The sequence below is a fragment of the Myotis nattereri genome, assembly GCF_964212035.1.
Source record: "Myotis nattereri genome assembly, chromosome: 8".
NCBI lineage: Eukaryota > Metazoa > Chordata > Mammalia > Chiroptera > Vespertilionidae > Myotis > Myotis nattereri.
Window position 1 is genome coordinate 60,646,223 of NC_138083.1, and position 14,671 is coordinate 60,660,893.

General features: G+C 44.6%; 1 protein-coding gene across 1 annotated transcript in view; it reads left to right on the plus strand.

Annotated features, from left to right (window-relative positions):
• Nucleotides 1-9,535: 9,535 nt before the first annotated feature.
• ARHGAP28 (Rho GTPase activating protein 28) overlaps nucleotides 9,536-14,671 on the plus strand; it is a 135,727-nt gene continuing 130,591 nt past the window's right edge. Inside the window, exon 1 of the mRNA XM_081096497.1 lies at nucleotides 9,536-10,022. Coding sequence (XP_080952623.1) covers nucleotides 9,802-10,022 — 221 coding nt within the window. The 5' untranslated portion in view covers nucleotides 9,536-9,801. The remainder of the gene's footprint in view (nucleotides 10,023-14,671) is intronic.

Consider the following 14,671-nt stretch of genomic DNA (forward strand, 5'->3'; position numbering starts at 1 on the left):
CAGGAGCATGCCGATACTCTGGCCTGGCCGTCAAGGCATCTGTGACTTTTTTGAGCTGGGTAATAATCAGTAACAACTAGGTACATCTACACTAATAAAAGAGAAACATGGTAATTGGCGTACGACCGCTACCTTTTTCATTGGCTAATCAGCGAGATATGCAAATTAACTATCAGCCAAGATGGCGGCTGGCAGCCAGGCAGCTTGAAACTAACATGAGGCTTGCTTGTCTCAGTGATGGAGGATCGTTGGAGGAAACCAACGTTCCCCGCCTGCGGCTGCAGGCCTCTGAGCGGCAGTTTAAGAAACATTGTAACAAATACCGCCGGACTTCAGCCAGCAGATTCTCAACATTGTAAGCAAAGGCCAGAAACCTACTTTCAGCCACGGAGGCCTAAGAGCTGGAGCCAAGCCTCAAGGTAAAGCTGGCCCAGAATAAAAAAAAAAAAAAGAAAAAAAGGAGCGGTTGGGAACTTCAGTCACTCCCAGCCTGAAAACAGCCCTCAGCCCCTCACCCAGACTGTCCAGGCACCCCAGTGGGGACCCCCACCCTGATCCAGGACACCCTTCAGGGAAAACCAGCCGGCCCCACCCATGCACCAGGTCTCTACCCTATATAGTAAAAGGGTAATATGCCTCCCGGCACCGGGATCAGCGTGACAGGGGGCAGCACCCAAATCCCCTGATGGCCCTGCGGCTCTGTGTGTGACAGGGGGTGGGGTCCCAACCCCCTGAGCAGCCCTGCTCTGTGCCTGATAGGGGGGAGCTCCCCACTCCCCCCTCCCCCCCCCCCACACACAGGCCCTGCTCTGTGTGTGATGGGGTAGAGCCATAACCTCCCCATCGGCCCTGCCCTGAGTGTGAGAGTGGCGGCGCCCCAACCCCCTGATTGGCCCTGCTCTGTGCGTGACAGGGGGTGGCGCCGCAACCTCCCCATCAACCCTGTCTTGAGTGTGACAGGGGACGGTGCCCCAATCCCTCCAATTGGCCCTACTCTGAGCGTGACTGAGGGTGGCATCACAACCTCCCAATCTGCCCTGCTCTGTGCATGATGGGGCGGCGCCCCAACTCCCCAATCGGCCCTGCTCTGAGCCCGACCAGGGGCTGCACCTAGGGATTGGGCCTGCCCTCTGCCACCCAGGAGCAGGCCTAAGCCAGCAGGTCGTTATCTCCTAAGGGGTCCCAGACTGCGAGAGGGCACAGGCCGGGCTGAGGGACCTCCCCTCCTCCCAGAGTGCACAAATTTTTGTGTACCGGGCCTCTAGTGTATTGAAATGTCTGTATTAGCTGACTAATAAAATAGCTAGGGTTTATTGAATTCCCCCTGGGACATCAAATAGGTATCACTAACAAAGTAGAAGGTAAAATAACAATTTCTTGAAAGCATGGCATAATAAAAGGAACATACGTTTATTGAAAATTATATACACAGTGATTTTACAAGTCCTTTCCAAATCCTGGCCAACAACTCTGTGTGGTAGGTATTATCATCTCATTTTACAGATGAGAAAAATCAGATCTCAGAGCGATTAATAAAGGCTCATATCCTAGGGCACTAAATGGATGAAATGGTATTTATTCATAAGCCTGTCTGGCTTCAGACCCTGCCTTCCTTCCACTGTACCATTTTAACCACCCATTGCATAAACTTACTTTAAGATTATGCATTCAGTAATACTTCTCCAGACTTAGTTCAGGGCATGTAAGTCTTATTGAATGATATAGTCTGGGCCCTATTTGAGGACTGATTAGCCAATATGGATTTGAACCTTCCTATGCTCATCACAAAATCAAGGTCTATTCGATTTGTAAACTCCAGGAAATAAGACCCTCCTTATTCAGGGCCACATATAGGCAAAACCACAAGAGAGGCAAATGTATTCTTTCTCTGGGCCTCACTTATTCCTCCCACTCTCTGGAGACTCCTTCCTGTCTCAGCTCTTGGATGTCTTTACCATCCATGACCCAAGTGTGCCTCTTGGCCAGCGCTTTCAGGCCAACCTTGCCTCCCCAAGGCTGCACCCACTTCCCTCTAGTGAACACTGGTCATTTGATGGCACGTTGGCATTCCCTCTTGTTACCTAAAAACACCCAGGTATTAATTTGGGGACTCTCCCTCCACATGGTATATGACCTCTTGGCCTGCTTTACCATTAGAGAAGGCAAGAGCCCTCAGGGGATGTCCTACTGATGGTTTAGGCCTGCTCAGAGTGGGCCTATGCTGCAGTCTGGCCTCCCTCTGCAGGAGGCGACTGGGCCAATCAGGGGAAGGTGCTGCCCCCATCACTTTGCTGCTGCTGCCACTGCCAGCGCCGGCCCTCCTCGGCCCTCACAGCTGCTGTGGCTTTGTCCAGAAGGACATCTGGAAGATGTCTGGTCTATCTGGTCTAATTAGCATATTACCCTTTTATTAGTATAGATTCTTCCTTGTTTCAGAATCAGGAATATTTTTGTGGTTTCCAACCAAAGAACTCTTGTAATAAATATTTTCTCCTCATCGGTAGCCCTGCCTGCCACATTTCTCCCCAAGCATCTTACTGTTGTGTTCTTCCCTCATTAGTGGAAATCTAATGTGATTCCATCACTTCCCAGGCCAGGTGGTCTGTGCTGCCTGGAGTGACGGTGAACAAAGCAGGTAACTGGTCGGCAATAATGAGCTAGTGACAGAGGGGATTGATAGGGTCCTGCTCTCAGCCTCCCCTCTGAGGCACTTATTTAACTCATTAAGCTAAACTTCTCAGCAGCTATTTAGAATCCATCTTGGACTTTGGGGCTTAGCATCTGGTCATTTAAGTCGGCTTTCTTCTTTCCCAGGCTCTGGTGTACACTCTTCTCTAAAGGAGGTTGGGAGGCATAAGAGATGTAGGTTCAGAATAACTAAGTGAAGAACGGTTTATGCAGAACCCCGGGTAGGGGTGGCGGGTGGTGGTGGGGGGACACTATCTAAAAGCACAGGTAGACCCCAGAACTACCCTGTTTGAAACCTACAGTGGATTTCCCATCTGAACTCAAGGATGAAGTTTAAAACCCTCACATGACGTTCAGGTTCCCCCAGTAACTGGCCTCTGCCTTTAGCTTCATCACCAGCATTCTCTTCCTTACACCTATTATCCAGCAAAGCTAAACTAAAGGTGCTTCTCTGTACAACCCACCTGATTCTTTTCTGGGCCTTTTCTCCCAGTCTGTTATCTCTCTTCAGAATGCCCTGCTTCTCATTCCTCACCCACTGTGGACACCTACTCCTGAGCTGGCCCGTTGTTACTCATTTTTAAGGCCCATCTCTAGCATTGCCTCCTCGGGGGAGTGTTCTTTGACGACCTCCTACTCCAGCCCCAAGCCCCAGCCCCTGCAGAAACTATGCGTTCAGATTATTCATTTTTATATTCCCGGTGCTTAGTATTGTGGGTTCTGGTGATGATTGTAGGTTCTTGGAATGGATGGATGAGTAAATAAAGCCCTTGTGTAATTACAAAACACGGCACTGCTGAAAGTATTTCAAATTGCAAAGCTTTACAAGACCAAACCTTCATGTCTAAAGCTGGTCTATTCCCTTCCCCCACTCTGCTGGGTTTATTAGTAGTGATTCATTTCCAATCAATACTGATTCAGTTTACTTGTAGAAGCCACTTATCACATTAAGTCACTTAAGTGACTCAGATATGCCCATCACATAAATAACAAAAGTCTTGACCTGGCTGATAAGTTCTCATGGAGACATAGTCTGAATAACCTGATTACCAAATTGATCAGAGAGCACAGAAAAATTACTGAGGAAAAATAGGCCCTGATATCTCTTTAAAAATTGATGCTAAGAAAGAGCAATGGAAACATCAGAATAGCCTAAAAGTTGTGTCATAATGAGAGGATTCAGAATATAAATATGAATAATTTAAGTAGTGCCAATAGGTTTTTAAAAATATTTTAGGGTAGCAATTCAAGATTTACACATTACCTTTTAAAATACTTTATAAAATGATCACCTCATTAAAGTATTTTCTCTTTATATTAAATGCAGTTTGCATTTCTTCCCCCCTCATTTTACCCAATCTTTCTAGAGGATGTTGGGGAAGCGTGCATGTAGGTAAGGTGGAGTTTTGATAGAATTAACACATTCCCCTTGTTTCCTGCAAGATAGGGCCAGTGACTATGTAACTTCAAACCCTCTTGCTGAGTGGATGGCAGTCAGTGGCTGCAAAGATTCCAGCAGCTGCACCTGTTTTCCTGTTCCGGTCTGAAATGATTTTCCTGGAAGCAGTTTTGCTAGAGAAGCGGCCAAGGCCACAGGAGGCACTTTTCTTTGTCCATGTTGAGGTTTTGCATAAATGCTCTGTTTTCTTGCCTTTCTTTGTGAGGGTGAATTTGCTGAAATATTCCATACTTCATGACACTTACTGCCATGTCACTTACACTCGGGGCCCGAGTTTGTGAGGCTTTCCCAGGTAAGTTTATTTCAGTTGAGTGTGACTCATTTCTCAAGAAGGTTATAAAACGCCTTTGGGTATTCCTAAGAAACACTTTTGGAATTCCAAAATCAGGTTGTTTACTCTGGAGGGTTGAACTCAAATGATGCTTCCAGAAAGACTGGGGTGGAAGATGGGTGACAGGAGATAGTAAAAAAGGGAGAAGAGAACCAGCATGTATTGAGTGTCTATGGAATGCTTGGCACTGTGACTGGTGTTTCAAAGATGCTATCTCATTTACCCTCCCGACAGCTATTTGAGGATAATCCCCACTTTTCAAATTAGGACATTGAAACAGAGAGAAATTAAGGTAACACAGACAGTCATTAGCAAATTCATAATTCAAACTACAACTCAACTCTGACCCTGTTTGGTGGTCTATCACTCTGCCTCCTCTGTTTATTTGGAAAGCGCAGAATCTTTGTGCACCTGTAGTTCACCTATGTCACTACTCTCCAATGACTTATTTATGTGTATCTACTCACAAATTTACAAGGCAGATGAAATACCACTGAATTAACCTTCAGCACATTCTAAGAGCAGTTGGTGAACTGCTCTTAGCAGTTAATGAAATAGATATGTCTTTGAATAACCTTAGTATTGTATATTGAAAACACATGCAATCCTTTCACTTATCACTGTTTTCATCATCATTATTATATGCTAATGATATCTATCCTTCAATATGCTAAGTAGATGTATGGAAAGCTGCAACAAAGAAACATGGATCCTACCTATTTCATATTACATTATAGAGGAGGAATATATTTTGAATCTCAGCGACTCTTTTATGAAATAGAAATATGACATTTAAAAGCATGGATTCAGGGAGCCAGACTGCCTGGGTTTGAATCCCAGCTTTGCCATGTCCTTGTCTGGGAAGGTTACTACAGCTGGTTTCTTCAACTGTAAGATGAAGATGCTGTAACTCGTGCCTGAGAAGGCTACAGGGAGCATTTCATGAGTTGGGGTTCTGATGCCTAGAACAGAACCAGGCACATGATATACATTCCACAGATGTGGGCTGTTTTCTTTCTTTTACATGGGAGAAACAGGTGTGCAGTCAGCAACTGGCTCCATGCTCTGTTATGGGTAGAGGTGGTGCTGACTCCCAGGTCTCCCGTTCTCACTCCAGTGCTGGGTGCTGCAGGGACACCCAGAGCAGCACTGGGTGAGAAACTAGACTTTCCCTCTACTGTTGCCCTACTCCAGATAAACTGGAAATGCTACTTCTGAGCCTGAATGGCCACTGTCCACCAGGGGGGCAATTTATCAGCCCAGTTCCCAGATGAAGAATCTTTCCCAGGGTTCCCGGTTACTCTGCGCTGAACCCGTTGTCACAGTCCTGTGCTGCCATCCCCTAGCCCCGTGATTCCCAGCGTGCCAAGAGTGTTCACAGACCCCAGGTCCACAGTCCCATAGCTGTAATTCTGAAATGCAAAAAGCTCAAATCTGAAAAATTTTTGTAACTAATTTGAATGCAAAACTTGTTCAGACCTGAACTTATTTGGTGAAAAAACACCTGAACTGACTGACATGAGAGTGTTTATTATTTGTATTCATCCCTCATGGTGTGTATATTCATACAGCTCACTGCAGACATTTTAATGTTTTTGTCTACGGGATACTGCCTAAATCTCTGATATGTATCTGTCAGGATCTTGGCGGGAAGAGATGGGACACTCAGTAAAGGGACTGTCTATAAAGGTGTGGGTGGAGTGAGGGACCAATTAGGGATTTTGCAGGAGGGAAGACAGAGGGATTTCTTGATGGACTAAGTGCTGTTTCCACCCCTAGATCTGAAGGGCCAGGTAGAGGTAGTGTTACAGGACTCCAGAGAGACCAGCAGGGGAGAGAGCTGCAGTCAGGAACTATGACTTTGTAAAAGGAACCAGACAACAGCAAAACAGCAGAGAAGAAGCCTGGGAAATAAACACCCACCTGGCTTGCCCTCCTCCCTCTCTAGATCATCTGGTGGCACCTCTCTTTGGGTGCCCCTTTCCTGAAGGTAGAGGCAAGGGGGCTCATGGATGCAGACACCAGGACTAAGCAGGGTAGTGAGGGTGGCAAGTGGGTCTGGAGGGCAAACAGAGGCTGTCTTGCATAGAGTATTCTATAGTATGTAATATTAGAGGCCTGGTGCACAAAAATTTGTGCACTCCGGGTGAAGAGGGGATCCCTCAGCCCAGCCTGTGCCCTCTTTCAATCCAGGAGCCCTCAGGGTATGTCCGACTGATGGCTTAGGCCCATTCCCTGGGGGGAGCAGGCCTAAGCCTCAGTCTGGCCTCCCTCTGCAGGGGGCGACTGGCGGGCCACTCAGGGGATGGCGCTGGCCCCCCATCACCCCTCCATCGCCACTGTCCGCTGCTGCCACCCCCGCCCTCTCTGCTCACTGGAATGCACCTTGGCTGGTCTGGCACCCCCTGCTCGCCGGCCCCGCTCCCTGCTGACCCATCGTTCCACTGTTCGGTCAATTTTCATGCTATGCTTTTATTATATAGGATGTGCACTCTACCATCTTTATGAAACCCGAAAACTCAAGAATACTTGCAGAGTTGTATTTTATTAAGTGTATATCCCCAGTTGAAAAATATTAATACATACATGTGAAACACTTTTTTTTTTTAGTTTGCAGTGTCATATAGACCCATGAACCATGTATAATAATAATTCCTTGGCTACTCTGAAAGAACAGAAATATTGCACTAGAGAGTGCTATTTCATCCACTGATTCATTATTAGATTCATATGTTCATTCATTGAACACATATGCCTTACTGATTGCCTACTCTGCAAAACACGATGGGCTCTATGATATAATGACAAAAATATGACACTAGCTTATGATGTAAGGAAAGGCACTAACTTGTTGAGGACAGTAATACAATCTTGGGTGGGCAAATAGTTCTGTCTCAAAGTTATCTTGCAGCTGGGGACTCAGTTTTGAAGAATTTTGTGGGCACATCTGGGCTCAGTGGCAAAAACCAGTCTGATGGAATCGTTACGTGTGAGGTGGGCACAGGAGCAGAGCGTGTACACACTGCAATCTGAGTAACTGTGCTTTACTCCACGGCAGAATGCGATTATTCCTACCACAGAAGTAAGAGCAATGTTCACAAGAGGCCAGAGGAGGGCTTACTTTGAATTAGGAATACCTGAGAAGCCTTTATGGGGTTAGATAGAGGGTTTTTAAGGTTCCCAAATAGGAAAATGACAAGTAGGAGCAAAGGCAAACTAAGAGTGCAGGACAGGCTAGTGTGAATGGGCCATAGGGTCTTGGGAGTGAGAAAGTTTTAGGTGACCCAAACATTAAGGAGAAGCTGTTGTAACAAGTTCGAACTTTATTTTGTAGTAAGTGGTTTACACCTGAGGACACTTGAGAAGGGGCCGGCCTGTGCTTTAGGGGAATCACTCTACCAGCACTTGGAATAGGGGCAGGGTTTAAGAGGAGGCGATTGAAAGTAATCTATGTCAAGGAAGGATTGGCGGTGGTGGTACTGTGGTGTTGGACATCTTGAGGCAGAGTTACGGCCAAAGTGCATTCAAGGAAGTACCCTGCAGGTATTTAAAATTGTGAGTCTGTAGTTCAGAAAAGAAAAAAAAAATTCCAAGGAGAAATCCCATACCCATAAAAAGTTCCACTACTACAATTCCTATGGTAGTTCCAAAATTCGAAAAGCTGTAAAAAGTACACCTTTTAAAAAAAAGTTTGGTGCCAAAACTTATTTGGTGATAAACCTGACCTGAATTGATGTGAGACTAATCATAGACTTTATTGCACTTAGGGTCAATTCTTTTTGCTAAAGAAAATATGTTTAAATATAGAGTGCTGCCCCTAATTGTACCGGGCGGAGGGTGTTCTATGTTAAATGGTGCATGCACCACGTTACTTTTAAAATGAAAAAATATTAATAGATTCTGAAATGTATCTGGTTCCAAGGTTTTAGATGAGGCATTGTGGACATGTATCCATACTTACACTATGTCTTTATTATTTCACATTTTAAGAAAGTATTGTCATGGTTTTAATGTATTTGGCATTAGACACAGTAGGTAAACAGATGTCTCTTTGTGTCTGCAAGTTTTGGGGAATGAAACAACCTTTTCAGTGCCTTTTCCATACACGGATTCTTGATAAGTTTCTTTAGTCAAAAAATTCGGGTAATAATGCCTCAGAGAGTTGTTTAAAGAGCTAATGTACAGGGTCCAATACATGACTATTTTGGTAAATGTTAGTTATTGTCCCACCCTTTCTTTAATCAACAAAACATGTTTTACAAAAGCATTTTGGGTGAAAAATGTTTTGTTTTCCCAACCTCTGAAATTGCAGTGAAAACAAATGTCTCCCTGGATGGCTGTAAAGGAAGTAGCAGAGAGAACCATGTTTCTTGAGAACTTAGCATGTCATTGGTGCTTTTAATGCCCTGAGAAGAAAGAATATTCTTTTCCCCTTTCACGGATGCAGAAGCAGATTCTGAGATGTTAAGTAGCATAACAGGCCATCCCTCAGCCAGGGGTGCACTAACTCCCCTTTCCATTCTACCCAGCTCCCAGGGGATTGTAAGAGACAGCAGCTAACGCACCCTGTCAGGGTGTGAAAGACGGTCAAGGTAGGCTCTTCCAGCCAGCCACCCCCCTCCTCAACCTCCCATCAACACCTCTGGCAGTAACAAGCTTCAGCTCAGAAAGCCTGATTTCCAGGCCGGCTGAAAGCGGTCTGTTAATTTGATCAGGACTGGGAGGAGGAAAGGGATGTGGGAGTGAGGTCAGAGCCTGGTTGTTGTGGCATGGAGGGCGAGGGAGGGACATGTTCTGCCTGCTGTAGGCGGGAATTACCTGCCCGAAAGGAAAGCAAGTTTATTGTAACTTGACTAAGTACACAGCAACGTCACCCGGCTCTTCCATTTTTGATGTGGATGCTTTAAATGAGAGTCGCATTTTCTTCCTTTCTTCCCAGACCACAAGCGTGGCCCTGGCTGCTCTCCTGCTCAGCCCGGGCTCCTGGGCCGGGTTTCTTTCTCTCACTCCAGGCTACCAGGCAGGAAATGTTCCTAGCGATCGGATAAGCCTCCCGGTGGAAGGGGGGAGGTGAGAAAAGGAAAAGGAAAAGAAACAAAGCAAGAAAAAAACCTGACTAGAGCAGCTCGCCCGAGCCCTGAAGGATCACAGCCGGTTTCCAGTTTCCTAGAGACAGGGATCCCACCCCAGCACCTCGTCCTCAGGGCGCCCCCCCCCCCCCCTTCCAGGGCTCCGGGGCGTGTTTTGCAATCTATGCTAATAGCGCTGCCCCGCGGGCGGGGCCGGCTGCCCTGACAGCCCGGCGAGAGCCCCCGGGAGCTGGATGGGCCCTGCCTCCCCGCTGGTGACGGGGTCCCGGTGCTGGTCCATGCTGGTCCCCGCCTTTGTTCTCGGGCGGGAGCCAGGACATGCGCGGCTGACGATGGAAGTGGAGGACTCGGGCGGCGTGGTGCTGACCGCCTACCACTCGTACGCCCGCTCCCAGCCGCCCAGCTCCGAGCCGCGCTGCGCGCCCCGCGCCGCCGCCAGCCACCCGGCCAGCAGGTACTGAGCCGCTCCGGGGGGAGCAGGGCTTTCCGGGCTGGGGGGTTCCGGCTGGCCCCGGGGTTCTCTGCCTGGGCATCCCTCCACCATCCCTTGATTGTTGTTGCAAGTTTGGGTGGACAGGGGAGTGAGCCTGCTGTTCTGTGCATTGTTCTTGATTGGAAGAGGGAAGTGCACGAAGTCGCACCCGCCACAGCTGAAGGCAGCGATCGGTAGCAGAGTTGTGTTCTTGAGACAACTTGGTGATAGCAGGCATCTGCCTCATCTTTGCCAGGTTCACCCGTGGAGGTATTGGAGAATTTTTTAAAGGCATTTAAAATGAAACACAAGCAGAAAGTAAAGAATTTACAATACATTATCCTAAATCCTCGAAGAGCTTCTTAGGTAACTTCATGCCACCTGAACGAATGCGTACTAGATGGAGAGATTCCCCAAAAAGTAAATCTCAGTAGATGTTTATAAACAATTTTATTTATAGATTTAAAAAAAACCCCACAACTTTCAATTGTATAAATACATTGGTATTATTTCATTATTGCTAATGTTGACTATTCTTTAAATGCAATTATAACATTTCTTTTGGGTTAAAAGACCTATAACCATCTCATTACGTGCAGTTTAGATGTAATACATCAGGAATCTGTGTTAAATTATTCTATCAGTTTCCATCTATTTGATGCAAGATCAAGGCCAATGAAACTTCCATGAACGAAACCAAAGACTTTAGACTTTTAGGAAGTTTCTGTGGGTAGACAAAGGTAGTTCACTGATAAGTAGGATGGTTTGATATCTGACACATATTTAGGGGAAATTTTATTTGTTTAAATGCGGCTGTTTTGCAGCTATGGATCCATTGATGGTTTTCTTTACAAGTGGGGAGTTTGTATATTTATTTTAAGTCATTAATTTTTTCTCATGCTTTTTAGTTATGTGATAATGATGAGTTGTTTCCTAATTTAGTGGACTTGTGAGGCTTTCAACAGACTGTGACTTTTATTTCAAGGAATATCTTTTTGGCTAGTATCCATGACAAGAACAAAATGCCTTGGCATGAGATCTGTTTTGGGCTTGACTAACAAAGAAAATATTGTTTCTTCCAAAAAAGTGCAGGTTGAGTAAAATCTAATTTTTATATATAAAGACAATGAGAAAATAACATTCTCCTTCCAGTCTTAGGGGCTGTGCACATTATTTTAAAGGCTGCTTGAACATACACACTTGCCTTTAGGGTGTTTTAGGGTGTTTTCTAAGCATAATCATTGACTCTAATTACTCAAATTATGAGTATGAAATAGATATGAGTGATTTGATGAGAAGCTGGGGACCAGGTTTGTGCATGTTTAGATACAACTTGGCGGTAGGAAGCATATGCCTCATCTGGGATGGCTGTCCTGTCTATAGCTCCCAGCAGCTGTCCAGGAGCAAGAGCCAGATTGTGCCATTTGGGCTACTTGAAACTACATCCGTTTCCAAAGCAAACTGGAGGACAAGTTCCATTAACTCAGCATGTGGTCTTATGGAATGATAATACATGAGAGCAGAAGAGTTGTGTGTCAGAGCTAGCTAGCGTTTTGCCACGCCAGTTGCCAGTTAGATTTATGTTGCTCCAAGTTTGCATTTTTGGTGACTGCCCTGCACCCTCTCTGTAGGGACCTTTGTGCCACTCACCCTCTGATGCGGGAGATAGACGACCCCTGCCCCTGTTGCAACTAGATGACTAGAGAATGGCTTAATTCCTTGGTTCCCAGTAACAGCAATCAAAAGGGGGCTCCTGTCTTTAGTGGAGCCAGAGGACATCATCAATCATGAGTCAGATAACAGAAATAATCAAGCCCAAGTTATTAACCTTTGACTCACTAACTACTGATCAATACTTCCTTTCAAGCCATGGAGCAAGATCTTATTGTTCTCCTTATGAAGAAAGCTCTCTCTCTCTCTCTGACCCTTTTCTTTAAATCGCTTACATATGTGTGACATATTTGTGGAGTAGTGACCAGTATGGCACTAGGAAGCATGGACTATTGTACCTAACTTCCTAAGTTTCATTCTTTAGCTCTGGGCGGCATGGGCTCAATTCAAAGCAACCCATCTCCTTATTTTCCAGTCCTCTACTCCATCTGACTTTATATTCTTTTGTTTTTGTTTGGCCTGTTTCTCACACGAAAATATTATCCTCTGTTGCTTCTCTCTCCCCTTTCTCTTCACTATTGTATCCCAAGTGCCTGGAGCAGTGTCTGGCACATTGTAGTAGTTCAGTAAATATTTGGTGAATAAATTAATGAATTCCTACCTCAAATATAGAATGGCAGGGGTTGTAACAGCAGAAGGTGACCTTTTTGCACCTACTATGTGCCGGCAGCACATTAGGGATTAGATGTACAAAGATGAATGAAACCAAGTCCCTGCCATGAGAATATGGCTCTTTACCTTTCAGACCACTAGGATTTTTAGAAAAAGTTTGAAATAAGCAGTAACATTTCAAAATCAAGACATAAATCTAGACTGCCACTTTCTGAGAGAGAGAGAGAGAGAGAGAGAGAGAGAGAGAGAGAGAGAGGAGAGAAAAAAAGAAAATCAAATGATTCAGCAGCTCAGGCCTCCGCTGCGCCTGCCAGCACTCGCTGAAGCTGAGTGAAGGCTGCTCATTCACAAGCTTCTCCCTGTTAATCTTCAACACTGAAGCAGGGTGTCCATTGCAATTTCTTTCGGGCCTGTCCATTTTGTTTTATTAAAGTAAGTATCCAGTATAAAGCACCAGTTACTCAGGCTTGGGGTCAGACTCCACCCACACCCTTTACTGCCATGTGTCCTTAGGCAACTTGCTTCAGCTGCTTAGAATAGTGTCTGACCCAAGGAAGCATCTAATGGTTAGCTGTAGTATTACTATTATCACTTTTAACCACAGTGTTGATGTAAGGAGAAGAGTAAGATAGTCTTGGTACCAATCCCTACAACTTGCTCATGCAGGAAAGAGACTCAAGAATACTAAGTATTTGTTGGGAAGAGAAGTAATTCTTTTTTTTTTTTTTTAACATGCTGTCCTTTACATTTTATCCTGTAAAGAAAAACGAGAATGAAGGCTTATACATTCTCAGTTCTGTTACAGCAAATGGTTAGAATTGTCTTTAGCATCATGTGCCTTTTATAGAGGCTAAGCGTCTACACCCTCATTCAGAGTCCATGGTGAACATGTTGACATACATACAAAATAGCTTCACTTACAAAGGAGCTGAAGAGAAAGCCGAATATCTTGTTTCAAAGATCTTCTAAGTTATACACAGATAAAATATACCACATTTTTCTGTGAAGGTGTAGTGTTAAATGGCCATGAGTATTTCTTGTGTTTATCTCATTATGCCATAAACTTCCTGAGAGAGGATAAAAATAGAAGAAGAAAAGAACCAGCTCTTCCTCAAAAACAAACATAGAAGCTAACCAAGGTTATCCTGGGCATTCTAATTCCACAGCAATGTTAAACTTTTGTAAAGGGGATGTGGCTTCCTCATATCATAACTAGAATGAGAATGATTCTATTAAAATGAAAACGATGACTGGAAAGTAACTATTTTGTAGAAAAGACCAAGTTTAGGAACTTTTAATGACATGTTAATTGGTACTTTCCTGGATTGAAATTAGTTAAAAGACATTTCTGTGAGCTTATGGGCATATACATAAACAGAGCAGTTGGACTTTATCTAGAGGATTCAGAAATAATAAGGGAAATCGGAGTCTTAGGAGAGAAGAAGATATTTATAGGTCACTATGTTAGGGTTGAAATCAGAGTTTGTGTCTCCGGTTTCTCTTTACAGTGGGCCCCTGCTGAGTGGGGTGCCTCCCTGCGTAGAGCGAGTGGAAAACATCTGGCACATTTCCTTTGATCCTGTCGTTTGCCCAAACATTTGGCCAGTTGCTTTGTCCATTTTTAACCTACTCCGTCCTCCCTGGTCATTAATCCTTCATGTGTCCACAAAGTTTAGAGAATTTAGGATGTTACAGAGTCACTTTCATGAGGATAAAGATGACAACTTTTTCTTAACTTTTATTTTGATACAATGTTTGACGCACAGAAAACTTTCACAGGTAGTTCAGTGAGTCCTGTGTAAGCTTCTCCCAGCTTCCTCTATATTAATATTTTGCAAAACCACAGTTCCATTATAAAACTGAAAAATGAATACTGGTAAAATGCTATTAACTAAACTGTAGACTTTATCCTGGTTTCACCAGTTTTCCACTAGCATCAGAATTCAATTCTGTTGTAGAATTGAATCCAGGATGGATTGACTCATGCCTCCCAAACCTCCGCCAATCTGTGACGGTCTGCCCATGTCTTTTATGATGTTGGCGCTTTTAGAGTACTGATTGGTTGTTTCGAAGAAGTCTCTCAACTTGGATTGGTCTGATATCCTATCGTGATTAAACTGAAGATATGCATTTTGGGTGAGAATTCTGCAGAATGATGTTGGGCCCTTCTCAGTAACATCATGTCAGGGGTACGTGATGTCAGTTATGTCTCACTAATGTTGATGTTAACTTCGATCACCTGCTTAAGGTGATGTCAGCTAGGGTTCCCTATTGTAAAACTATAATTTTCCTCTGTGTGATTAATATATGAGAATGATCATGGGGGAGTTACTGTACATCTTTAAAAA